The following is a 27,455-nucleotide window of genomic DNA, read 5'->3' on the forward strand; positions in this document are numbered from 1 at the left end:
GGGAGCCTTAAACCAGACCGACTCTGCAGGGGGACTGCAGGGGACAATCGCAGGGCCAAGAAAAAAAATGCTGACTGGTAATATAGTCACAGAGAAGCACCTGTAAAGTAGGAAATTACTCCAGGACCCCATGAAATTTTAATCCTGTCCAGATGGAGCTGTTGTCTCTGAGGGCTGCTGGCCCAGGTTTGGGTTCCTTAGTTACAGTGAACTTGTAGCCAACTTTGTAGCTACAATGTCTGGATGTCCACATACTTTTGTCCCGATAGTGTGTTTATTATTAGCAAGAACAGATCGCAATGCTCCATCCCAGCTTATTATTGTTGTTTTTTTTTTTTACTTTGGCTTGTACAGAAAGTGTGTGTGTGTGTGTGTGTTGCAATGCCAGTTTAATGTGACATTTTCAACATCTGTTTCCAAGATGGAACTTGGCCTAACATCTGCATGCTGAAATCCTGCTATCAAAAACATATCTCTGCCTCGGCTTCCACAAACAATTTACCATCTTTATTAAATTGTTGATCTTTTTTTCCCCCCTTGTTTGTGCTTTAACAAAATTATCCTGAAATGTAATATTTTTTTTATTTAATTTTTATTTTCTTTCAAATTTTTGATCTTTTTGTCTCAGAAAAATCAAAAAGCATAAGTTCCCTTTTCCCTTCCACATCTGTGATGTCAATTGTCTGAATAGACTAAAATAATGTCATAGTGTGGCTGCAAAGCATATTGACCACCACGTTTTGTTCAGAAAACCTGTTTTCATCTTCACATTCAAATTTCTAAATGTTTTTTGTGGTGGCTGACCATGTCTTCAAATCTAACATGCATGTTCAAGTTGTTGGGTAGATAGAAAATTCTCATGTATTCATATGTATAGAAACCACACAGTTGTTTGTAGTAACTTTTGCTATATGTGTCTAGTGGAAGTGATGAATGTGTTTTAAAGGTTGGATGTGTTGGGCAGGGCATGAAAGTGCTCTAACTCTGGTTACAACAACCGCTGACCTGGAAAACCACGGCTCTGTTCCCTCCCTCTCCTGGTCAGCTGGCTTGTAATTTGCCTCGCTGCCTAAAGTTAGCGTTTGCAGCTCGTGCTCTGTTTCAGGCGTATATTTATGCCACAGATCTTTTCTATGCTGTCCGCTTTGGCCAAAAACCAGATTAATGAATTTCGTGTAATTGTTCATTATGGTGGGCTGGACACAATGTCATTTGGTAATTATGGGATATTTTATTTATTTCAGGAGGTTGTTGTGATAAGTAAATGTTTTTGTACGATTATCGTGACCTAAGATTAGGGGTTATGTTTTTCTAGAATCAGTCTACACTCAAGAATTCAATGAAGGGGTCCCCACTGAAGTGTAGCAATTGGACAGTCATACTTGGGAAATCCCACACCTCGAACCAGTAAAAGCTATACTTGAAATTCCTACTCGTTTTCTCAACTATTAGTTCTTTCACCGAGTGAAAGAACGAATTTAAACAGCACTTTCTACTTTGCGTCATAAAGCATATTGTATACAGAATTAAATAATTAAATTAACATGCAGGCACATTCACTTGTTAAATCTAAAACATTTGCAGTTTGAGAAAAAAAAAAGCTCAATTATTTATTACGGTTGGCTAAATGTTGAATGTGCTGAGGTACGTCATTTCCTCCTTCAAATTACGACTTACAAGTCAAAACTTGTTCTTTCTGTCTTTTACCTCTGATTTCTGTGTTGTAGTTCATTAGAACCTATACATATTTAGTTGTTTTTCCACTCCTGCTCATCTGCCTATTTAAGTCTTTTCTTGATTCTTTTGAATCCCATTCTAAAATTTAATCGAAACTAATTCTACGTTTGCGGGACATTTTCTAGTTGTTACAGAGGAGTGACCTGCTCACGTTCCCTGCGGAAGAAATGAGGAAGCAGCATTAACAACATACGCTTTCTGTCCATTTGTAAAAGAAACAAACAAAAAAAACCCCACATTTGTGTCCATCCAAATGAACAGTTGTCCAACTTGCCAGTTATTGCTTTCACCATGATTTGTACTTTCTGAACCCAAAATAAATGTTCAAGTCTTTGTTTCTTCAGCAGTAGTGAGTACTGACAGGAAGCCGATCTGGCACACGTAGCCGTGGTTTCCATACTCAAAGGTTTTTTTATTGATTGAAATGCAGCAAATATATTTAAACAATATATTCTTGTTATAATCTTTAATTATTACGCTTGCAATTTATTCATTCTTGGAACCCAGAGCTTTAATCCTGTTTGTTCTCGCTGGGACTAAATAATTATATTGTTCAAATGATCCGTATTGAACCGTCCAATAAACGCACATTACTGAAACCGTATCAGATCTACAGTTTACTAGGTCAAAAAAATGTGCTTTTTGTGCAAAGTGACTTTCCAAAAATCAGCATTTATTAGAGCAGTGAGGAACTCGCACAGGGTCTTAAAAAGACTAAAAAAAATACAAAATTGAAATAATTTACATTTTAGGCATTAGAAAGTCTTATATTTGTTGTAGGGCTTAAATCATTTTAAACAGGTTTTAGTTTTCCGATTGTGAGAAAACAGCAAGGGGTGAGGTTTGTTTTCATTTCACACTAAAACATAAACATCGTATAGTGTGTTTACCCTTTTTAAAAATATATTTTAAATAGATTTTTATATTTATTATATTTTTTTTGTTGTTGTATATTTGTATTTGCACTCTGTGACATGGCAATTTAATGGGTTTAGTTTTCACAGACGTTCTTGTAGGGAATTTTAGCGTAATTTTGTGGAAACAAATTACACTTTAAGAGACCTGCCTTATTTTCCTCCATATATTTAGCATGGTTCTTTTAATAAAGAAAAAGTACTTCTTATTGATGTCATGATTATAGGTCTTAAATTTTAATTATAATGGTCTTAAAAAGGTCCTAAAAAAAGTCTTAAATTTGATTTGGTGACACCTGCAGAAACCCTGTTTATGAAGTTTCTAAATGTGCACCATTGATTATCTTACTGTAGGTGACTTTCCATTACCAGTGATTGTCAGGATGGTGCATGGTAGAAGGAAGTGCTGCTAAATAAATCTTTATTTTTCTTTTTTCCTCATAGTCTTTGTTTTAATTTCATTAGTCAAGTACATTTGAGACCCCCTTCCATTGTGTCTCTATGTAGCAACTGTATAAAGAGTAAACCCTTGTACAACGAGGCAGGAATAATACTAATGGCTTTACTGGCTTTACTGGCTTTAATGGCTTTACTGGCCAATACAAAAATGCTCATATAGAATAGCAGGTCACACAGTAGTCGCATATTATAATCTCGTACATACGGTATGTGTACATCTGTGACCTAAATCTCCCTAATTAGCCATAACAATAATGGTGATGGCAGCTTTGTCAGCAGAGTTGCCCGTTATCCCTAATCTCTGCTGCCATATGTTGTCTCTGAGCCTTATACAGAGGCACCCAGTTGAAATGAACCTTTTTGAAATTTGCATGGAATGTCATGAATGCGTGCGTCCAGTCGGCCGTGTGCCGTGCTATAACCCTCGGAGGAATTCGTGAGGCTGAAATTCTTGGGGATGGGAATAGACGTTACACTAGGAGAAAGAGAGAGACTCTAACAAAATCCAAGGAATGTGTGCTCAGAGTAGGAGTTTTGCCAAAAACTGCAACGAGTGCGTTTTTTAATTTTAAGGGGGTAGGAACTAGTAAAATTAAGGAGGAGAAAGAAGAGAAAATACTTTTTATTTTACAGATGACCACGCAATGGGCTATTAATACACCGCTGCTCGTGTGAATGTCCTCCCTGTTCACACACACATTTTTATCTGCAAAACAACTGGCTGGAGTTTCATTTAGACAACTTGGAAGCCGAGCGCAAATCTACGTCCCGGCTTTTCATCAGCTTTTCATCTTTTCTTATTAACGGGAAGATAATTTGCAAGAATGCTGCGAATGTTGTTGATTTGTAACCCGAGCTGTCGGAGCAACGCGATCCGTGTTTGCTTTGTGCACTTGTAATTAAATCTTGTTTTGTTTTTTGTGGTTGTGTTGAGTAAAAAAAATAATAAAAATAAGACAAAAAAAAAAAAAAAAAAGACAAAAGATACATGCTTTGGCACATGAGTTGAAAGAGGAGCACTGTTTTCTGTCCCCATAGCCATGTGTTTCTGCAACAAAGAAGAAAAACTAATGTAATCTATACAGTGCATAAAAAGCTAATCAGTTTATGTTGTTTGGGATGGTTCCATTAAGAGAGAGATTTTCCAGGTGATGTATGGCATGGATCAGATTTCATGAGAAAAAGGAGGAGGAAACCAGAGACCCTCTGCTTTTCAATGCTAAAGTGGCATCTTTCCATACATGTTTGTTGGTGATGAAGAGGCCTGCAAATGTTTACATGAAAACAACACCATGAAGCAAAAAAAATCATTTGTTTTGTAATTTCTTGGGAAATAATCAAAACGGTGCATCGTCATACACTCTTTGTGTTTACAGTATTTACATAAATGCTTTCCAGAGTTATGTTCCATAAACATAAATTCTGCTGGTTATTGCAAAACCTGGTAAAAGCTAACCTGTGTTTTTCCACTTGGAAACTAACCTGGAATGGCTTCGTCCAACACGGACTTCCTGTTTGGCCGCATTTAGTCCAAGCTGTTATGAACATAAGTTTTGCAGGTTGAGTTGTGTTCTCTGCATCTAGTATGGAGCGGCCCCCCCTCCCACATCTCTCCACAAGTGAGGGCATTGCATTATGGGACAGCAGAGAACACTGGGTCCTTTCATGCAGCACTTCATTACAACAGTGTGTTGCTCTCCCTGTCTGCAATGTATCCAAATGAAGAGTAGGGCATTGGGAAGTGTGTGTCTGAGGGAGTACAATTTAAAAAGATTATGTATATCGGTGTTTAAAATAGAGGCTTTTAGATTTCTCCATTGGGGTTGATCTCTTGGTAAATATGAATAAACATAGTCAATACTATGAGGAAATGAGCAACCCCTTGGAGAAAATCTGCTGGATTGATTTACAGTGAATAAAAGTCAGATTAAACATGGAGGACACTTGCACATGCCAGACTTTTCTGTTTTAATTATACTGGAATCCCCACAGGAAATCGGAGAGGTGCTTTAGGGAGTGTATACATGCACTATACGGACAAAAATATTGGGACCTTTGTCATGACCTGCCATATGTGGTTCTTCTCCACACTGATACCACAAAGCTGGAGGCACACAAGTGTACAGGACGTCTTTGGATGCGTTAAAAAACGTGCCGTTCACTTGAACTTGGAAACCCAGACTTGTTCCAGCATGGCCGTGTGCACAACAGGAGCTCCATGAAGATGTAGTTTACATGGTTTGGAGAGGAAGGTCTTTAGTGGCCTGCTCCAGAGCTCTGATCTCAATGGTACTGAACACCTTTGGGATGAATTGGGACTCTTACAGCACCCCAGGCCTTCTCAACCTTCATCTGACTTTACTAAGAACCTTCATTGTGGATGAACACAAATGTCCAGAAGTACACTCCAAAATCTAGTGGAACATCTTCCTAGAAGAGTGGAAGAAATTACAAGAGCAAATTGCGACTAATCGTGGGATGCGATGCTCAAAAAGCGAATACAGTGTATATAAAACAGTACACACCGGGTCACTATAATCTTTACTACCATATCATTTTCTGTGCATATTTAATGTATTGAGACAATCGTATTAGAACAATAGATCTTTCATCGCTGCCTCTTTGATCATTAAATTTAGTACGTGACGAACCTATATGTAACGCAACCGAGGTCGTTTTTACGAGGTCGTAATCAACTCCTGATCTGTGGAAATGACCTGAATAGACACTTTACTACTTCTACTAGCAAGTAAGTGCTAAAATTGGTGCACAGCTATAGAGCACATTATTCTTTTTATGGTTGCCTGCCACAGATGACCTTTAAAGTTAAAGTCGGAACAGGAAACAAGGCAGCTGGATGAAATGTGTTAAATGTCCACATGTTTTGGTTAAGCAGGAAGTGTAATCATCGCTAATCAAAATTCGCTGAAAGATCAGCTCAGATTTTGTAGGCCCGGTTTCCACAGGGAAACGAAACTTTTACACACTGCTGTATCCTCACTCTGACTGTTTTTGTTCATCAAGAATCCCTGTATATTTCTCTCTCTCTATTAAGCTAATGGAGAACTGCACCAGTTCCACCCAATTTAGCAATGGACCCAGCATTTTGAAACTGTACTCACAGATATTATTATTCGTTTTGTTTTTGGAAAACTACTGATTTACTGATCAGGTCCTCCTCTGAGTAGGCTACGTCAAGGAGTCCCAGTTCCTCTCACCGTTGTACTTTCATTTCTGGGACGGTGAGTTTGAGTTGCCCAGGGAACGGTCTGATTTGTTTGTTTTTTACATTCCTTGCATGCACAATGAGCTGAAAGCTGCATTTGTGTGTGGACGTGTTAGAAGCGTTTATAGTCACAGCGACAGCGTGAGAACACGGGAAATTTCACACATCACTGTAGGGTTTAACCCCCTCTTACGACTTTTTTTTTTTGCGCTTGTGATGTCTGTGTCATTGTTTTGGGATTGAGCTAATAAAAACTGTATAATAGCTTCAGCAGTAGAGCATGTCTTTTGCACGAGTGTGTGTTTCGGTGATCGTGCGGCTTGAACGTAAAACGCTGAGTAGAGGTCGACTGATCAGATATGATTTGTTACATTTTTGGCTTTAAGAATCATTTCAACACTTTGAGAAACTTGCCTGTTGATTTCATGTCTTGCAGGAAGCACCCTTTTCTTCATAAACTGATAGCAGTATTTTAATAAGGCATTATCTTATTTGTTTGGTTGTTTTTGTGTTTCAGAAGATTGTATAAATTAAGTTGATAATTCTTCTTAAACAATACTTTTTTTTTCTGGTTATTTGTTACCAGAATATAAATTTTTTTTTTTTTTTCCTTTCCATAAAGGACCGACATTTAGACTACTGTGTGGTGTCATGGCTTTTCCATAAGATTAAACTTCAGCAGCAGCCTCATTTTGGCTTCTAATTCCATCTTGGCATGACTTCTCTGAATCCGGATGCCCCCTGCACACACTCGCGCACACTTTCTAGGCCAGCTGAGCTTCTGCCATACGGCACAATTACTGGAACAAATTAGACACAGAACTTACAAAATAGAGTAAAGACTGCCACTGGGAAATCCTGCAGCTTGTTTTTGATTGCTCCTCCTGAGTTGGATCATAACGTTGGCCAGCTCTCGCTTCAATATTGTTTGAGAGCGTTACTGAATAACAGATGAGCTCTTTGACCAGGCAGAAGCCTGTCTGTTGGCTTATGGCTTAGACCTCAGAGCAGTTTTGGGGAATTGATTCGGAGGCTAAACTGGCCAGAAGCATGCATTTTAATATTCGATTAATAATTATATGAAATGCTTTATGGCCTGATGAAGTTTAAAGTTTAGATGAAGTGGATTTAAAGGCAGTGTAGGCTTGGCACATCATGCCTCAGTATTAGAAACTCTTCCTCCCGTCTGCCCTGAATTTGAATACGTTTGACCGAGTTCTCTTTTTCCCTTCTAGAGAAGTGTTTTGCACTTTAATCCTGAAAGCCAGCTTCATTTTGCATATGTGTGATTTTATGCGTGTTAACGCTCGTACGTTCCAGCCTCAGTGTCTCCGTATGATCTAATATAAGTACAACTAAGCTTTTTGTGATTTTCCTTAAATTTTTTTCGTTCTAGCAAATTCCTGTACTGAATAATAAGCATTTTCTCTCTGGGATCCTCTTGCTTCAGGTGGGATTGTCCTGAAGATTTGTGTACGTTAGCTTACACCAAAATGGACCTTTTTTATCTTGTGCTTTGGTGTGATATTCTTTCTTGGCGTCATGAGAACAAAAATGGGGTTTTGGTGTATAACATTTAAAAAAAAAAAAAAAGTTCATATTTGGATCTAAACTTTCCAACCAATCAGATTTGAGAATTAAAGAGTAATATATGAAATGGTTGCGTAACAGCTACCGCTGTGGAAAGGTGAACGGGCTGAATGCTTACACTACTGCATCACTCTGCTGTACAGATTACAATACCACAGTTCTGGCATTTTTGTCATTTCTCTGTTTTTCTGTGGCCACTGAGGAGAATCAATGGCACTGGAGTTTCGAAATAGGATACGAATATGGTGTCAAGAAGCTTTTTCAAACCGACCACTTTTCTGTGAATGATTTGATTTGATTTATGATTCTCAGATATGTGGCTTGCCAAAGCCAGTTCCCAAAAACCTCCACAGTAATGTGACTCATGTTGAATATGGCAGCGTTATATAACAGTTTCAACACCACAGCCAAGTTCTTTACACATGTATAGCATTACAAATGTAAATGTCCAATAATATTGCAGAAATGAAATTATTCATTTGAGGAATACTAGAGGGTTTTAGAGGAACACTAGAGGGTTTTAGAGGAACACAAAATTCTTGGCCAGAAAGTAGAAAATGTTTTCGTTTTGCAGCATGTTGTTATTCTGGTACAACATGATTGTCTTTTATCAGATATTCTACAATTGTATCCTGTCCTACCAAGTACCAAATGCTAAAACGGTACACTGTTTAAATCATTTGTTTCCTTTTTTAGAAAAATTTTAATTTTTTATTGCTGAAATTGCAAACAAGAATATATGTGAAAACTAAACTAATTTAGTGCATTTAATTGCCATATTACATCAAATACAAATATATACATAATTTTTTATTTCAATCCCTTTTTTTTTTTTTTTTTAAATAAATAAATAAATATTGGTATGGTGTTTTCATTGTTTTAGTTTGAAATGATTCCAAACTTTGAAATCTTTGTATTTTCTTTACCCTGAATCCTACAAAAGCCCGTTTCCAAAACAAAATTTTTTTTTTTTCCTAATTCCAACTTTTTTTCATCTCAACTGTCATTTTTTTTCTGGTGCATCCACCGGTAACTATGTTGTGGGCCTGAAGTTTGAAGCTGTTGGTGTAGGAACGAGGCTTCTTCATGATTCATCTGTCTTGTTCCGTCTCCTCCAGGGCTGATTGTCGGACAGAGTTCTCTCCAGGGATCGGAGGCTTAGTTTGATTATATTGATTGTAGCCTCTTTCATTTTCAATGTGTAAAATTTCTGCCACTACAGAGGGGGTGATGCTGCCCGATTGGTTAAAAATAAACTGAATTGCGAGGGAAAAAAAAAAAAAGATTTAGGCAAACTTTTTATTTAATGTGGCAGAAACAGTCTTCCATATGAATCTTCGCTTCGCTGTTTCTCTCCATTCCAGTTTTCAATCTGCAGCGTCTTCTGTGTTCCCTGTCCAGAGCGCTCCGGATTTTAGGGGGTGGTGCATCAGTAATAATGGTCCGTGGGAAACACAGTGCACCGTGTGCAGTTAAATGGACTAAACGAAGCATGAATTTTTGTAATTGAATTACTCAAGAAATCGTTCCTTTAAGGACAAATTCCTTACAATGTTGCATATGATCTGAGGTGTTGTATTAATATGATTTTATTTTTGTACGTGTACAGATTTGTAACTGAAAAGTGTGTCTTACATTTGTGTCTTTTTGTATTGGCCCTGTAATGGCTTTAGTTGCAAGTCCTGTTGCATGTGGATTAACTTGGTCTGCTAAACCATATTAAGTTGTTTCACTGCTTTTCTCAATATCAAACAACCTTGTTCAATGAACTTGACAGACAGGGCAACCTAGGAGCAAGCTATTGCACATAACCTGTTTGCTGCAGTAGGTCAAAGGCAAGGTGTGTAAAGGGTGAAGAAGGTTGGCAGTCTCTTATCTCTGCTCAGGTGATGTAAAACTCTGACCTTTCACTCACCTAAACAGGAAAAAAATAACCGAATATGTTCTCTGGTTGATATTAGAAAGAGTCTTCATACAGGGAAAGCAATGTTCATGTCAAAATGCTGCTTATGAATGTTATTACTTAGCATTTTGAGTCACCTGAACTATGTGCTTAAATAGTCAATGATTTATGAACAGAGCTTCTTATCGTTTACGCTATTCACCTGTTCATTTTGTGCCTCCCAGCCCTGTGCTCAGATTCTGTGCTGTTTCCAGACATATCTTTAGATATTTGAGCTAATACACAATCACCAGGGAGCAAACACCAACAGGTTAATGCTGTAAATGCCAACAGCTCAAACTCTCTTCCTGTTTGTGAATCATTAATTTTTCGGGTGTCCAGGTAGAAAGAAAGCAAACCTTTATGCCACAAATCTGAGCCTAGAAAAAAAGCACATTAACCAGTCACGCAAAGTTCAGTCATTTGAGTCATTTGAGCAAGTTGTTATTCAGTTTTATTTGTTAGTTTTAGTCTAAAGCTTTTGACAGTTAAGTGCTGATAAATGACACTTGCTTCCTCTTTATGAATTTCACTTTCCAGGTAGAAATAATGACAGACTTTTTTTCTTTTTCTTGAAATTGCGTTTTTCTTTCACTAATGTTTTTTTCACATCAAAGTGCATGCGTGCTGTAGAACAGTGTTGTGAGGAGCACATAAATGAGGACGAATTGAAAAATCCTTCATTTAGCATGAGGTTTAATCGTGTGAGAAAGGAAAGCGGCGCTCCAGCTGGAGTGTATAGACATGCCTCGACATGGCTTTCCCCTCTCACAGTGGAATTCTCCCACCAGCTCTTTTATTCAATCCCAGGTCACATTTCGTTCCACACACATCGCATACTAGTTAATCTTACACATGCAGGCTTAACACTCTTTCACTTCCCTTTCGAACCCCGCCCAGTGCCAGGTTGGAGCTTGTCTCCAGTATTCTCTCAGCTGTGCTTGTTTCACCAGAAGCATTCATCTTACGTGTGTGTGTTCAAGGAGTTCCCCTGTGTAAATAGACATGCACTCGCAGCAAATTTGTTTCGGTAGTTTGGAGTTATCATTGTAATTTCAGAGTTTGAGCTTTAGAAGTTCCCATCTGTGCAGCCACTGGTGTAAAACATTTTTATAGAGAAAATGATAGTCATGTGATGGCCTCCTTTCTTAGAAAATCAGGGCCATTAATTACAGATAACCTGTTGGCTTCAGATGGAAACGATCGACATGCCTTATAGATTATACAGTTTAATTGTTACAAGAGGTTCCATAGTAGTCTTGCACTGCTGTGATCTGTGGTGTCTAAGAGCGAGGCAGCAGAAAAACTGCCTTTTTTTATGTTGCCGAATTTGTAACTCTGAAACTGTGGCTAGATGACACCTCATACTCTGCTGTGGACCTCATTTAATTTTCGGCTGAGTATTTTCTCCAGCAGATCAGATACTTGGATTATTCAATCATTAATTTTTTTGCGAAATTATAAATGTTATTAGAAAATATGGTGAACTTGGAAGATGCATGAAGGTTCAAATGATTTACAATTTGAAACTTGTTCATAGCGGTGTATTCAGTGTACAGACACTTATCTACAAGGTTTTTGATTCTAAAAAGAACCTCTGAAGCATGTTTAGTAAAAAATTAGTCCTACCAGCAACCTGAGTCGGCCACGGCATGTCATTCTGTAGCATTCGAAAAATTACTACAATGTTTACAGTATCGATGTGCGCTACCATAATCCACATACACCTGCATATCAGCTTAAAACATTGTGAAAGTCAGGGTGCCTAGTAGACAGTTTTCCCTAGTAGACAAGGAAAAAAAACTAACCAAAAAAAAGAAAGTGGTTGCATTGTAACAGTTTATTAGACCTGTTTGTCCCCTGGGCAACAAAAAAAAAACAAGAATTATCAAGAACTTCCAAACCAAGAAACTTGTGAAACTAAATTGTAAAGAAGTCCTCCTGCAAGTCTCCATTCCATTGGTTTCATAGTAAATGGTATATAAAATGACCCTGCAAGTTGGGAGTTGTATCTTTTTGAACAATTTCAGATTAAACACTTTGATTAGCAAAAATCAATAATTCAAGAATGTCAAGAATTCAGACCTAGGATTATATAGAGCAGCAGTCCCCAAACTTTTTTGCGCCACGAAACGGATTAATGTCAGGCAGTATTTTCACAGACCCGCCTTTGAGGTGATTGGGGGCCCACTGATATATAATGAAAACTAAAATGTAATGGGTTGTAATAAACCATTTCAAGGGTTAATTGGCTGCAGAAGTGAAAATGCAAAATGAAATTACTTCAAGAAAAAAAAAAATGCATTTTGAACAAGAGAGATTGTGAACAGGGAAAGAGAAGAGAACTTCTTTTCAGTAACATACTTCAAGCCTGAGGCTATGTGCTGAGGCCTCTTTAGGAGTGAACATTGTGTTGTGGTCAGCATGGGTATTACTTACCCTGCTAAAGTTAGTCAAGTTAAAGTGGTACAAAATCCTATCCTCATGAGATTCACAGGCCCTAACCATGCTTAGACCATACAGATTATGAGAAAATTTGAAAGGGGTGTTTAAGTAAACAGTAGTTCTGTAAATGACAAAAGCAGAGACCAACTGGAGGGCAGTTGTAGATATAACTTGCATGCATACACATTAAAGGAAGTGGAATGTCCAAAGAGGATCCACAATGTCAGAAGGAAAATGATTACAATACACAGTAAATTCTTCATAATTTGTAACAAATTGCTCACACTCTCAAAACCGTGTCCTGCAGTCATCAAGCTATACGTCTGTGATCTCGCAAGTTTCCACAATGATCTAAATGATCTAAATAAGTGATCTGTAGTAAAACTTTACATCTCATGCTTACATTTCATCAGTTTCATTTCATTGTGGTTGCTGAATAATATTCTGTAAGATACATAAATAAATAATACACTGATAAACCCTTTGAGAGGTTAAAGGGTTAAGACAAAACCAAGCCCTGCCCATGCATGCATTGGTTTTAAAAATACACTCAACATTGCAAACAGATGTCTTGGTGTGTAATTTTCTCAAAAAGTCTTCGACTGGCATCCCAAACTGTAGTTTTCGCTACATAGCAATTAGTCCTTCATTTTGCAAAAGCAATGCCCAGGGCATTTCCAAAGCAAATGTTCTGCAAATTTTTTATTTTTATTTTTTTTTTTGGTCGGAAATTGAGCTGTTTTATACCCCTCTCTGCATGCTCACTTCTTCCCAGAGTCTCTGCTCATGGCAATTCATTTTCACCAGTTATCTAGCAGTTCATAAAACCTATTCATATTTCATACTGACTGCCAACAGGCACAAATATTTATGTGCACTCAGACCCTGTCACTTTTAATAATCCCCTGCTCAGAGAAGACTGGAAGTAGTCAGAATATCATGGGTGTCTACAAGAAGTGTTGAGTCCTACTTGCTTGAGTTTGTTTTAATATCTAGGCTTGTGTCAATAGTTGCAAAAGTACACACATTAATAGACACGCACTGTCACAACCTCTGCATTTCATTCAGAAAACACAAAGTACACTGTTACTGTTAGGATTCTTGTGTATGTACTTTTGTTGAAATACAATATTGTACTGTTTGCTGCCCTGAAAATCTTATTACATAATCTTCTGTATTGACTTTAAAACCGCTCAGCTGTAAACATCTATAGTTTTACATTACTCAGAATATTTCCATCTCCCCCTTTTGCTCTCTCTCTCTCTCTCTCTCTCTACAGGCTAAAGCAGATGGACAGACCCTTCTTAGCGACGTGTATCGCAGGATCAATCTCATAGAGAGCGATTACTTTGGCCTGGAGTTCCAGAATGTGCAGATGAACTGGGTAGGTGGCAGCGTGCTGAACAATGCCCCAGTGTGCATACTGAGTCACAGCTTCAGTGCTGTAATGCTGTATTCTGCCTCTGGGTTTCGGGGGTTTGGTGGTCTGGTGGTCTCTCTCCGTTTTGGATCTGAATGAAATGGCTTGGGATTAAGGTATTTTGAAGTAAATTTAGAATAGAGAGCAATAGAATGCTACAGGAGCCAACAGGACAGGAAGAAGCAAACCCATGTAAAGAAGTCATGATGGGTTGAAGAGGTTGTAGGTTATTCTGCTATTAGCTAGGCCAGCCGATGTGTTGGTGTACAGTTAGTAAATAGATACACAACCAAACACTCCTACACGCCAACCAATCAGCGTCCCCCAAACGCTCGTTTAATCAGAGCGGCATTAATACACACAATACACAGTTAGCGTGTGTGAGTAATTAAAGCTCGTAATGCTTACCCATATAAATTCCCACTTTGCACTGTGGCAAATATTAACGCATAGTATAAACTAGACCTTAACCAGGAGACACCTGCAATATTTTTATACCATGACGATACCATAATCACAGTTATCAGTAACCTAAGCCATGCCAGTGGTGATCCCTTTCCCTGATTTATTAACGATAGTCAGCAAACTATAATCAGTATATATTATATACTTGATATTATATAATTTAGTATACTATATTATATATAGTATTATAGTAATATAGTATTATAATTCTGTTTAAAAGAATGACAACATGCATATGTAGTAAAATATTATACATTGCAAAATACTGAAATTGGTGCCTGGGTAAAGTGAAATCTGTTTTCTGGACAAGAACACATCTCTGTGGAGGAAAGGTGTGGCAACGAGTAGTGCATTCTTGTTACAATCAGTCCCAGATGTGTGTGATAAAGGATGCATCTTTTAGAGCAACTGAGGATTTCATAACAGTAGTACTGCAAACATGTTAACACTTTAAAAAAAAAAACATGCTTTTATTAATATTGAAAGGTATTATCTCTCCAAACCCTCATTAAATATTTTCATTACAAGGTGCAAGCAATATATAGAATATATATATCTATATATAGAGATTTTTTTTTTTTTTTTTCGAAATGTTTATTCCCCTCAAAGTTGCTGTGAGTCATTTCCTCTTTTTTTTTTTTTTTTTTTTTTTTTTTATATTGTGTATATAAAAGAACAAGCTGTTAATGTTCGTTCCCAAAATCTAAAACATTTCTGAGTGAAGAATCTCGGTAAGATAGGAAAGGCAATGCTGAGGTCACAATCTCTAAAAGGGGACGAATGCTAAAGCTGTTGCTCTGCTTTTGGTTGTAGGTTTGGCTGGAGCCCACCAAGCTCATAGTGAAACAAGTGCAACGTAAGTGCACACTCGGATCTTCTCGCAATACAAATAACTCCCCATCCGGTGCGCATTTTTGTGATCACATGTGCTGTATTTCAGGACCAATGAACACACTGTTTCGCTTGTCAGTAAAGTTCTTCCCACCTGATCCTGGCCAGCTTCAGGAGGAATTTACCAGGTATGTGACTGTTAACAGATCATATCAAGCTTAGAATATCAAGGTTCAGTCAAGTAGAAGGTTTTTTAATTATGAAACTAAAAATAGTAAAATGGTAATCAAATATTTTTATAGCTAAAGTAGATGCTTTTGATTTTCTGGGCCAAACAAACAAAAGCTTGTGTACCCTCAGTTTTTTAATGAAAATACCGTGTGTGTCTCTGTGTGTGTCTCTGTGTGTGTCTCTGTGTGTGTCTCTGTGTGTGTCTCTGTGTGTCTCTGTGTGTGTCTCTGTCTCTCTGTGTGTGTCTCTGTGTCTCTGTGTCTCTGTGTGTCTGTGTGTCTGTGTGTCTGTGTGTCTGTGTCTGTGTGTGTGTGTGTGTGTGTGTGTGTGTGTGTGTCTGTGTGTGTGTCTGTCTGTCTGTCTGTCTGTCTCTGTTTGTGTGTGTGTGTGTGTGTGTGTGTGTCTGTCTGTCTGTCTCTGTTTGTCTGTGTGTGTGTGTGTGTGTGTGTGTGTGTGCGTGTGCGCACGCCCGGGTGTAGGTATCTGTTCTCCCTACAGATGAAGCGAGATTTGATAGAAGGCCAGCTGAACTGCACAGAAAACACGGCCGCTCTGCTCGCCTCTCACCTTGTCCAGTGTAGGTCCAATGTTCAGTATGCATTATAATCAATGGTATTTATTTTATTTTCTCTCATTGTATAATATCATGACTTTATATGTATGTATGTATTCATTCATTCATTCAGCTCATTTCTAATGACAAGTGGGACTTTATTTATTTTGTGTATTTAATACATTTAAAATTACTGCTGTTTTACTTTCTTTACGTAATTAGTTTAAAGCTCTGTAAAGTGGAAATAATCCTGGTGCTGGTTTGCTATTTGGCATGATTCCGTTTCCAGCTGTGCACAAACAAGCAAAATCACAAACTGTTTGTTTTATGTATTATTTTGTACATTTACAGTTCAATGTTGTATAACAACAGTGTCATGTTGTGCAAAGTAGGTTTATTTGTCTCTCAATGTTTTCTTGTTTTTTTTTGTCATTCTTAAGAGGAAAAAGAAAAAAAAAATTGTTATCCAGAATGTCCAGGTCCGTGCAGGAATCTTTTTGTTTATAAGATAGTATCATATCCAGTTTACTCCTCACGCAATTACAGAACCCAATTCTCCCCATGGTTGAATCATTCTGGAGCGTTTAACTGATAATCCAGCTTGGTCATGTTTATAACAAGCCTCTATCCGAGTGTGTGGTCACCAAGAGTTTCAATCTACAAGTAAGACATTAGTTTTTTTTGTAAGGTAAATTTTCTATCCAGCACTTGTTTCGATTAGTCACTTAGCTGAGTGGAGGGCAAAATGCATTTCCTCCTCAGATACTGGCTAAACTTTACTAAACTCCACAGCTCCAGCCAACCTGGCAGTGTTTATATACTAAGGAACCAAAAAAAAAATTGTTTGTTTTTTTTAAGGTGTGCTGGTCCTTCATGTTTGTTTCTTTTGCAGCTGTATGAAATGGTTTGTCAAGTGCAAAACAGCAGCATCTTTTTTTTTTTTTTTTTTTTTTTGCAGGAGGGGAAAAAATAGTTTCTTTCTTTAGCACAAACTGGTATTTTTAATGTCACTCATTCGGATGCCAAAAGAGGGTTATAGCAGGAATATCAGAGTAGGCTGGCCTGATGATCTTTTTCCTCATATACCTTAATAGTCCATGTACAATTAGGTCAGATAATGTTCTTTTGTTTGACTGATCTGTAGATTTTTTATTTTTTTTTTCTTTCTATTCCATCCTTCTGTCCCTTATCTGTGGTGGTGTTTTTCTCTCACAGCTGAGATCGGAGACTATGATGACGTTGCAGACAGGGAGTATCTGAAAGATACTAAGCTGCTCCCAAACCAGGAGCATTTACAAGAGAAGATCATGGAGCTGCATCGCAGACACGTGTAAGATCATCTTTGTTCTCACTGCACACAGCGCACAGCCGAAACAATGCATAGCGTCATGCAAATACTATTCCAGTCAATATTGCCTTCACAGAACACAATGTGTGGTTTCGGGTTTTTGTATTTCTTTGTGCAAATCGCACTCAGGCTTGCGTCCCACCATGGGGAATGAATTGTGAAAATCACTCCCCCCCCCAAATATTTTTGATAGGTCATACACGAGAAACATGCATACAAAAGACTCTCAATAATATTCTTGTTGTTTTTTGTAACTGTCCAAAGCTTCTTAAAATTTTCCTTCAGTGTTTATTATATATATATATATATATATATATATATATATACATTTTTTTAATTTTATTTTAAGGTAAATAGTGTTGCATTGTGACATCAAATTGTTGACGCTATATAAATACCAAACACCATGGACATTTCTCAAGCTTAGACTTGTTCTTCCCAATCTTCTTTGTAATTGTACCCAATCATCATGATTTGTTTAACAGGAATTGACCTATCAAAGTGACCTAAAAATAACCAGGAGCATTACATGGAAGGATGAGGATGGAACCATTTACAAATACATTATCAGATATTGTGCTCAAAACAAATACACATATTAATAGATACATTATTATTCATTTTTTTTAAATATTGCAACTCACTTCAGAATACACTACAGCTGGAAAAAAAAACACGCACACAAAAAGGTGTGAAGCTATCCTAAAATATTGAGCCTTTTTTTAGATTTTCCTCAGTGTTCAAATGAAACATCTGGCAACCCTAATCACAGGATTGGAACTTTCTTTTAATTTATTTTCTTTTGCCAGTGGTTTGTTCTAGTAGCCTGACTTAAACAATGCTTTTCTGCATTGCATCAAAGTAAAGCCATTTTTCTACTATAAAAATAAATAAATAAATTGACGTTTATCTTTCTTACAAGTTCTTGAAAGAACACCACTGAACCCCAGTTTGACTCACAGCCACACTTAGCCCAGATTTTATTTTGATGGTCTCTGAGCTTTTTTTTTTCTTTTGGATTATAACAAGCCTCTAAAACAAAAAATCGGATAAGATATTAGAGTACCGCAGAGTAGGGGTCGTAATATAAAATGTAGTACCATCATATATGCCTAAGGAATAGGGCCAGAGTAACAGAAACAAATGGTATTAGGTTAGTTTTGGTTTCCTGTCAGGGCTGGTGTGTAACATTTATTTAATTGATGTTGCCTTCTCAGGACCTGACAGAAATATAAAAATAATAAGATGAGAGCCACCACAATGTTGTAATTACAAGTCTGAAACTCAGTTTTACAAAACTATGGGTTGCTGCCATTATGGATGTTTTGCCCACAGTAACAGCTGGTTGTTCCTGTTGCGCAGCAGCGACACAAACACTTAACGATTAAAAATGCTTTTGAAGGGCTTTCTCTCCTCCACGTAGGAAAACCTGGAGCAGCATGTACTATATGATTGAACTGTATTACTGGATGAAAGCATTACTCAGCTAATGTGCAGCCTGTTTTTCATTTTCTTGCACTAATACAAAACATCCTCTCTGCGCATGTAACGTCTTCCTTATGATTAGTACTCGCAGAGAAGTAGAGACTTCTGAAAAAGCTGCTTTATCTTCTCTGTTTCTGTATGCGATATAAAAGATTTTCTCATGTTTGACCACCTCCTGATCATCATCTTATAAGAACGGAGAACTTCTGTTTTTAATTTTTTTTAATTTTTTTTTTTTTTGGATGGTTGACTAAATACTGACTAAAGAAGAAAGTGGGGACATCATCCCGAATGTTCTATTCAGCTCTACGACGAAAAATCTATCAAAAAATGTAATCAAATTAAAAACTAAATAAAAAAAAAGAAAGTAAATAAAATTAGTCGAGCATGAATAGTGGATTTACAATAAATAAAAGGTACACCATCCCTATTCATGTAATCAGTAGTAAAAAAGCAATGATGAAAATAAGGAAGGGAGTGATGTTTAAGAATGCTGCAATAGTGAATACATTAGGTGAGTTTCTTAGTTTTATTAAAAAAAAAAAAAAGTTACCTTTTTTTTTAAATATATTTTCAAATACCTTTCTTATTTATTCAATTTTTTTTATTGCACATCTTTTGCCATTTTGTGAGACTGAAAGTATCAAATGTTTTGCAACTCATCTAGATATGTTATTTCCTGTACAAAATGCTATACAAAATCTTCTTTTTATGTAAAAGAAATATGTATAAAGCTAAAGGCTGCAGTTTTGGGGCTTTGATTAGCTTTCAATCATTTCTTCTGTGTCTTTGACATGGTCATGATGATGTATGTGTACAGCCAGACTCGTTCAGGTTCAGGTCAGCTCTGTGTCAGGCTGTGTATCTAATCCGCTGTTTAAGACCCCTTTATAAGCCATACTGCTGCTGGGAGGAGCCTCAACAGATTTCCCAGCTTAAAGGATGAGTAAAATTAGAATGTGCTGATAATCTGGCATTGGGCCTGAGCCTGGCAAGCACATGCTCATGGATACCTTTATCCATAGCCATAGCAGAGTCCTACTCTGGATTGTTGCAGTCACACCCAGCTGTTTGCACTCATGTGATGAAAATAGATCAGACAGGCTGCTGTAAGGGCAAACCCACTTGTTCAAATATGATTTATTTTTATTTATTTTTTAAAACCTTGCCCAAGCTCAATTACTGAAATGTTTAGGACTGAACTGCACTGCAAACTGAACTGCACTGCCAAAGACTTTTATGTTACTGTTTGTGCAAACGTAATGCCAAACTGAACTCTGGCAAAATTATTTTTTTTTTTTTTATTGATCCAATATCCTTTTCATTTCACAACAAAGCACGCGCAAGTAAAGAGCAGAAATAATCAAATACGTTGAAAAAAAGAAAAGGCGCCAAAGTCTGAGTGAAAAGGGGGTCAGCCCAATAGAAGCTTTCCCAAGAAGAGATTAATAAATATTTTCTGACTATGCTTTTCACCTTAGCATGTTGTTGTGTTGCATTCACTCTTGTTTTGTGTTGCTTTTGTTATTTGGAGTTTATTACCACACAATGTTTGATTTCTAGTAGGGATGCAACTGGAACGAAAATTCTGGGCCGAAACCCAAAATTTACTATGCACTTGGAATACTAAAATCTAAAATGGCTTTTTAAAAAATGTTTTAAATAGTTTTTTTTTTTTTGTATTAATATTAGATTTTTAAATGTTGTAAAGTTTGATCAGAGGAGGGCCGTGCATTTGTACCTGGGCCTTTAGTGGGTCTTACCCGACTTAATCCACCTCTTAATACCACCACTTTCATGTCGCTGATAGAAACCAGCAATTCTCCACAAAACCCCCCCTGTGACGCGAATATGAAATCTGATTGGTTAAGGACACAGAGCTATTTATTAAGGAGACTATAGTAAACTGGCCAGCAGTACAGACTTTGAAGGCCCTGGGCAGATTAGATTGACATGGCAACACATAGAGGCTGAAATCTGATTGGACAAAAAATCTAACATCCACATAAACGTACTGGAAGCAGTGCAGCCAAGAGAAACACTACGAAATGAAGAGAATAAACTGTTGGGAATAAATTAATACAATTTTATGGAACAAATATCAGAATTTAGTTTGTAAATGTAAGTCTGCTTCTGATGGTGTTTAGGCCAGAAGAGAAGGTTTTGCTGGCCCTGACCGCTCACCACTGTATTTGATTAATCTGAATTGAAAAACTACAGACCGATTTAAAATAATCACATTTTGATTTTTTTATTGGAAGTGTCACAACAAATTAGAAAAAAACTAAAGTAGCAAACCAAGTAGTAAACAAAATATTTTAGAACAAACTTTATTCTCCATTGAGTTCTTTTTAACATAACAAAATGTAACAATTATTGTGCAAAACAGCAGCAATACAAACTAGAAGCAACCTCAAACTATAAACAACAGATGTAGCCTCAAGTCAAGAACCAAGTTTTGAAGGCTACACAAATTTGAATGTAACTGCACATCGCAAATTGCACCGCTTTTTATTTTAATAAAAGTGGCAGGTTTCTCTTCAAAAAATAACAGTTGCTCAGCTTTCTGGCAGGAAATTGAGAACATGAAATGCTGCACTCATTATTCTCTCACTCTCTGTGCTGGTGCTCGGCTGGTGCCGTTCAAGGCGATGGAAAGCGCTCTTTGTTCATGTGCCAGTAGTCAAGTGGATTATCGCTTCTGCCAATGGGTAGGTCAGCAAGATGCATGTCCAGCTGTGATGTAGTGGTGACACTACTGCTTTAAAATACATTTTAAAATACTTCTATACCACTGACATGATTGCCCTTTCCTAGGTAGAGCTTTGATAACGGCCAGAGCAAGAGAGTAATCTGAGCGCTAAGGCGTGTTTACGGTTTATATTTTCCGCTAAAAATTCGGTGCATCCCTTATTTTCTATCATTTTTATTAAATAGCAACATTTTAGAAACTGAATAAAAAATAATGCAATCATTGGTAAAAAAAAAAGGAAGGAAAAAGCGTTCACGTGTCTTTTTGTGTGGTTTTCAAATCAATATACCACCACAGTTATATTTGGACACCACCACAGTTATATTTGGAAAAAATTCAATGTCGACCACCTTTCTATTTTGTTCCCATGGTAACAATATCACTTGGATCAGCACACCTTTTAATTCTTCTCTTTATTCTGATTCAGGTGTCAGACACCTGCTGAGTCTGATTTCCAAGTGCTGGAGATTGCCCGGAAGTTGGAGATGTATGGTGTGCGTTTCCACCCTGCAGCTGATCGTGAAGGCACCAAGATCAATCTGTCAGTGGCCCACATGGGTCTGCTGGTCTTTCAGGTGAGCACAGCTGGTCTGGTATATTTGTAATCATTAGCACTTAGTCAGACTTTTCCATTTCTTTAAAATGTGGTTTTTTTTTTTTTTTTTTTTTTTTTTTTTTTTTTTTTGTTTTTTTTATAGGGCAACACAAAGATCAACACATTCAACTGGTCCAAGATTCGCAAACTGAGCTTCAAAAGGAAGCGATTTCTCATCAAGCTGCACCCAGAGGTCCATGTGCGTACCAAAGCCTAGGAGAAGCATCTGGTTTTACTACTAAATATGCACCCAATAGCATTTAAAGTCATATGTTTAGTTACAAATATGTTTCCCATACCACGGCCTGCTTATGCTAGAACGTTTTGTGACTGTGCTGTACTCTCTGTCCATCTTTCAGGGTCCTCATCAGGACACGCTGGAGTTCCTAATGGCAAGTCGTGATCAGTGCAAGATCTTCTGGAAGAGCTGCGTGGAGCACCATGCCTTCTTTCGTCTGATCGATCAACCACAACCCAAAGCCAAAGCTATTCTTTTTAGCAGGGGATCTTCTTTCAGATACAGGTAATGCAATACAGAGGTGTTCGAGTGTGCATAAAACTCAATTTGTTGTCTAATATGCACCGTATGGACAAAAGTTTGCTGAAGGGGGCCGAAGGGGGCGTGGCAGGTGGATTCCTGACAGATAAACATGTACTGTATGTATTTTTATAGCATGCCTTCATCAAACAAATCGCGGCAAGGCTGTTGTGTAAAAAACCCTCCAAAAACACATGCATGCACATTCTCATTTATTAACGCACATCATGTACATAAAGAAATTTCAAGCACGTTAATATATTGCCGCCATATTGATTTTCGTTTATCTCGATCATTGGTTACCTCGATGCTTTTTGGCGACCCCCTAGGACATCGACATAACCGGGTTCCACTGTGTGTGTGTGTGTGTGTGTGTGTGTGTGTGTGTGTGTGTATATATATATATATATATATATATCTCTTACATTTCCAACGAGAACTACAGCTCCTGTTTTTGAGTCTGTGGGAGTGACACATTTCATCAGACCCATCTCATCAAAATTAATTCACTCAAAAACATTCATGTTTCCTGGTAAAAGGGAAAGTCAGTGTCTATCATTATAATTGCTCTTCTCAGCCTTATCTTTGTGTGGAAATAGCTGTTGATTTGAGGTTTTTGTGTTTTATGACAGCGGCCGAACTCAGAAGCAGCTGGTCCAGTATGTTCGGGACAGCGGTGTGAAAAGAACGCCCTACCAGCGGTGAGACATTACTGCCCAAGATCATATTCTCTTTAAACACAGCAATGCTAAAACGGCAAGTAATTCAAAGCAAGGTCTTTTTTTTATTATTGTGTATATTGTCTTTGATAGGAGAAACAGCAGTAAGATCCGTATGTCAACTCGCTCCCTAGCCACTGATTTTCCTAAGCAGGTCAGTAACAAAGCACATATTGTCTAAAACCTTTTACCATTTAATACTTTGTATGCAAAGCTAATTGTTTATTTTTTTAATCTTTCCCCCATGTACCTTCCTTTCTTCATTCCTCTTTGTCTGTTGCAGAGCCTGTCCTTCAATGACAGCCTTAAGATTTGCAGTTCTCCCCCATCTGCCACTGTTTCCTTCCACTCTCTGCACTCTTCCATCTCTCCTGTACGGATGGATAACAATAGCAAACCTCACATCCAGCAGATACAACACCTCCACTCTCTCCAGCAGCCTGTGAGACCACCTACCCCTGTGAAGGAGGAACCTGCAAAGATCCACTCTCCAGCTAACTCAGCCTTCCCAGGTGCCCCATACAACCCGGCAGCAGGAGACTGCAGCCCCTCGTTCCTGTGTGTAGAGAGTAGCTTCTCCCAAAATGGCAATGATTATGGCGATCACATGGCTTTGGGCGAGGGTGGGCGGGGTCAGATGCATATTTTTGGTTCAGGTGCTGTGAAAGCCTTCCCTACTCCTTTGGAGTCTTTGGAGGCCGAGTTTATGCGCGCCGGTCCAGTCCCTGCGTTCCCGCTGCAGTTCACTGAGGAGTTCATAGATGATGACCCTGCTGAAATGTCATTTTATGCAGGTGGTACTGAAGCGTACGTGTTCGGCTTGAATGAAAATAGCGACAGGTTTAAATATGGCGAAAGTGAAATGAACGGAAACTCGAATGCGTTTTCCGAAGGCGCCTACGGCCGCTCCGAGACCAGCTCGCTGGCCAATAACCGGTCAGAGTGCAGCTCTTTGGACAATTTGGGACTGTCCTCCTCATCGCTGCGTTTGCCTGGCTCTGAAAACCTATCTGAGGCCAGCTCTATGCTCAATTTCCCACCATGCTCTGCACGCTCGGAGGCTAGCTCGGCTATGCAGTTTAGTGAGCTGGTGGACCAGCTAGAGCAGCTGAGCTGTCCACCGACAGGCACAGAGGGCTCTGGTGATGGCAGCTCTGAATCTGACTCCGACTGGGGCTCAGATGGAGGCCTAATGTCAGACCAGAACCTCTTTTACAGCAACCCCTTTACTGGTACCGCAGACATGGAAGCTTTTCTCCTTGAATGTCATAACCTTCGTGCATTAAGCCTTGGAGAACCCCCCAAACCCACCCAGCTTGATATGTAGTTTTTTTTTTCCCCCCACTAAATCTAGCAGAATATCCTAGAAAGAAATGCATTGGGGTTTACTAAAGCGCCATCTAGCAGATTTAAGGTCTGTGAGCCTGTATGTCAGGCTTTTAGTTCATAATTTACCCACTTTTATAATATTCTTTTAATTGAAAGACACATTGGCTTGGTGACAAGTGAAGCATGCCGTCATCTTTAATGCTAAACTTGATACAGCACTTCTCTTCCCCCCGCCGCTACACAATTATCGTGAATATAATAGGCACTTTCATCATTCTCATGCTACCACATTTTCCTTCAGACTTTTCTTATCGTGCACTTGGCCTCAAGTCTTTCTTGCTTTCTGGTGCGTCCAGATTTCCTAAATTTTTGCTATGTTGTTCAAGCTTGCGTCTTGTCATGACATGCCTTCTGGGTCTACAATCACTCATGATTTGATGCTGAAATGAGATTTTTTTTCTCTCTCAAGTTTAAGTGCAGCTCCTGTTTGCTTCTGTATGCTTTTCTGTGCTTTTTTTAAAAATCCGGTTTATACTTGACATTCTGGCTATAGTGCTAATAACACGGACTGTTGAAAACTAACAACCACAGTTATTTAATTCCGGTGTTGAACTTTGAAGGAGAATATTGACATGGTCTAGAGTTTAGTACAGTGGATCTCAAACCTGAGTACTGGTGTAAGAATCACTGCTTTAGAAATTCTTCTTCTGTTCTACTATTGTTCTGTATTCACCACCGCAATGTATTATTTCAGTCTAAAAGTGGAGCAGTTATTTGCTGGATATTTTATAAATATATTTTATATGATTGCAGTTTATATTTTTAGTGAACTGTGAAGTATGAACCCATTCATTAATCTAGAGTTTAGTGACCTGAGTGTCAACTATTACCATAGGTATTTAAAAGTAGTCTTAAAATGCTGGTATAAAGATTGCAGCTACGCAGCAAAGCCGTGCTGCCAATAAGGCATGTGCTGATATTTTGTTTTCTCAATGTAGTGTTGTTTTTTATAAAGTCCTCTAAAACTGTCCTTTTAAGCGAAAGAGTCAGGTAGCGTTTTAAAACAGTTTTAAATAAATGATCAAATAAGTCAACTGAAATTGAAAAATAGGTATCATTTTACATTCAAATTTCAAAAGCATAAATTGGAACACAGCCATATTGTAACATAGTAACAATATTGTGTGTCTTGAATATCTAATTATCAACACATGGCTTTCAGACGCCACAAACTTTGTAGACCAAAAATGTCTGACCTTTACATATCCACTCCAGTGTTTGGGGTGAATTTGACTATAATCACGCCACTTAGTACTGTTGAAAATCAGCAGTAAAACTAACAGTAGTGCATAAAAAAAAAAACAACTTAAGCCAAAGTTTGGTTTAGATTTGATAGTGGTGGTGATAGTATTGGGAATTGATTTACTCCACAGTGCCCCCTGCTGTTCAGTATTTTTTTTTTTTTTTTTATGTCCGACTTTGTCACACTTGCCTTTTATTATTTTCTTTTTTTGTGGTGCTGGTGATTATTATTATTATTTTTTTATATGTAGCTTTAAATTCTTATTGCACAATATATCCTTTCCAAGCAAACCTATTTAAGCATCTTAGATTTAATGCAATTCTTCTTATTTTAGAGAATGTAATGCACCAGAGTGCTGCCAACAAAAAAGCCAACAGTATGAATGTAACCTGCTCATTGAATGATATGCAAAATCATGCATAGTGTCAGAGATTTGTATACGCTCCTGACACTATAAAAAAAAAAAAAGTAGTTTAAAAGCACATTCCTGTATTTTTTTAGTGAAGGGAGTGTTTACAACCCGTTTGCATATGGGGTTCGGTATTAACTCCTGTATCCTTAGAGATATATATATATATATATATATATAATGTATGTCATCAATTACTTTCAATAATTTTACACTGCAGAGAAACATTTAATGAAGAATGTGTTTTATCCTTCTTTGATATAATAGGAGACAGTAATTAAGCTCAAATGATTTATGATTTATAAGATTAAGGATGCCTTACAGATTGAAAGTACATTGATTCATGGTACCACAAATTTGGGTACTGTTTATAATAAAATGTAGGTTTTCCTTAATCTCACTGTTTTGGAATGAATTATATAGCGAATTGTTATATTATTCAAATTCATCAGAACTTTTAGTTTACTTATTGTACCATTAGTTTCTCAATGAGTTGCTTTTAGTAACTGAAATAGGGTTCACTTTTATCAAACGTAAAGGACTGATCAAAGTTGACATTGCAATACTAGACATTACACAGGGCTATAACGGGAAACATCATTTGGGTGCAGATGCGGTTTTGTGGGTTCGACCAGTCTGCTTACATACCTTTTGTTTCTTGGCTGAGGTGCATTTTAAGTACATTGAAATCTAAACCACAAGAGTGAACATTGTCATTACAGATTTCGCTCTGGATGATGTCATTTCCTTATTTCGTCTCCTGTGAAATTCCATTTAATTTCCTGTATCATTTCCTCCTATTTCACTTCGCCAAATCGCTCAGGCTGGCTTTGTTTCTTTTCATTTCACTTTTTACTAAATTCAGTTGTCAGATTTGCGGTTTGCGTTTCTGTGGCAAATTTCTTCTAGCACTTTTCAGCTGTGGTTTTGTAAACTAGCCAGTACCTCAGTACAAAATACACTAAATAGCACAGATGAATCGTTATTATAATTTTTTTTATATCTATATAAAAAGGCTTGAATCAACAGATGAAGAAAACCTTTGTGTAGGCAATAAGCTGGAGTGAAATCCCATGTGACTGTGGATTATTTTAGCTAATTTAGGGGCAAGTACAGTACATTCTCATTGTCATTTTGAGAGCTGGCAAAGCTGTTTTTCACACC

The 27,455-nt window shown here is 37.7% G+C and overlaps 1 protein-coding gene across 4 annotated transcripts in view; it reads left to right on the forward strand.

Annotated features, from left to right (window-relative positions):
- Nucleotides 1-27,455, forward strand: part of farp2 (FERM, RhoGEF and pleckstrin domain protein 2) — a 51,355-nt gene that overhangs the window by 3,818 nt on the left and 20,082 nt on the right. For all 4 annotated transcript variants that reach the window (XM_046855670.1, XM_046855684.1, XM_046855662.1 and 1 more), the window contains exons 3-13: nucleotides 13,593-13,697; nucleotides 15,012-15,054; nucleotides 15,139-15,217; nucleotides 15,740-15,837; nucleotides 17,029-17,143; nucleotides 21,826-21,973; nucleotides 22,097-22,192; nucleotides 22,353-22,516; nucleotides 23,164-23,232; nucleotides 23,344-23,404; nucleotides 23,534-23,762. In XM_046855670.1, coding sequence (XP_046711626.1) covers nucleotides 13,593-13,697; nucleotides 15,012-15,054; nucleotides 15,139-15,217; nucleotides 15,740-15,837; nucleotides 17,029-17,143; nucleotides 21,826-21,973; nucleotides 22,097-22,192; nucleotides 22,353-22,516; nucleotides 23,164-23,232; nucleotides 23,344-23,404; nucleotides 23,534-23,762 — 1,207 coding nt within the window. The remainder of the gene's footprint in view (nucleotides 1-13,592; nucleotides 13,698-15,011; nucleotides 15,055-15,138; nucleotides 15,218-15,739; nucleotides 15,838-17,028; nucleotides 17,144-21,825; nucleotides 21,974-22,096; nucleotides 22,193-22,352; nucleotides 22,517-23,163; nucleotides 23,233-23,343; nucleotides 23,405-23,533; nucleotides 23,763-27,455) is intronic.

The sequence above is a fragment of the Silurus meridionalis genome, chromosome 1 (assembly GCF_014805685.1).
Source record: "Silurus meridionalis isolate SWU-2019-XX chromosome 1, ASM1480568v1, whole genome shotgun sequence".
Taxonomy (NCBI): domain Eukaryota; kingdom Metazoa; phylum Chordata; class Actinopteri; order Siluriformes; family Siluridae; genus Silurus; species Silurus meridionalis.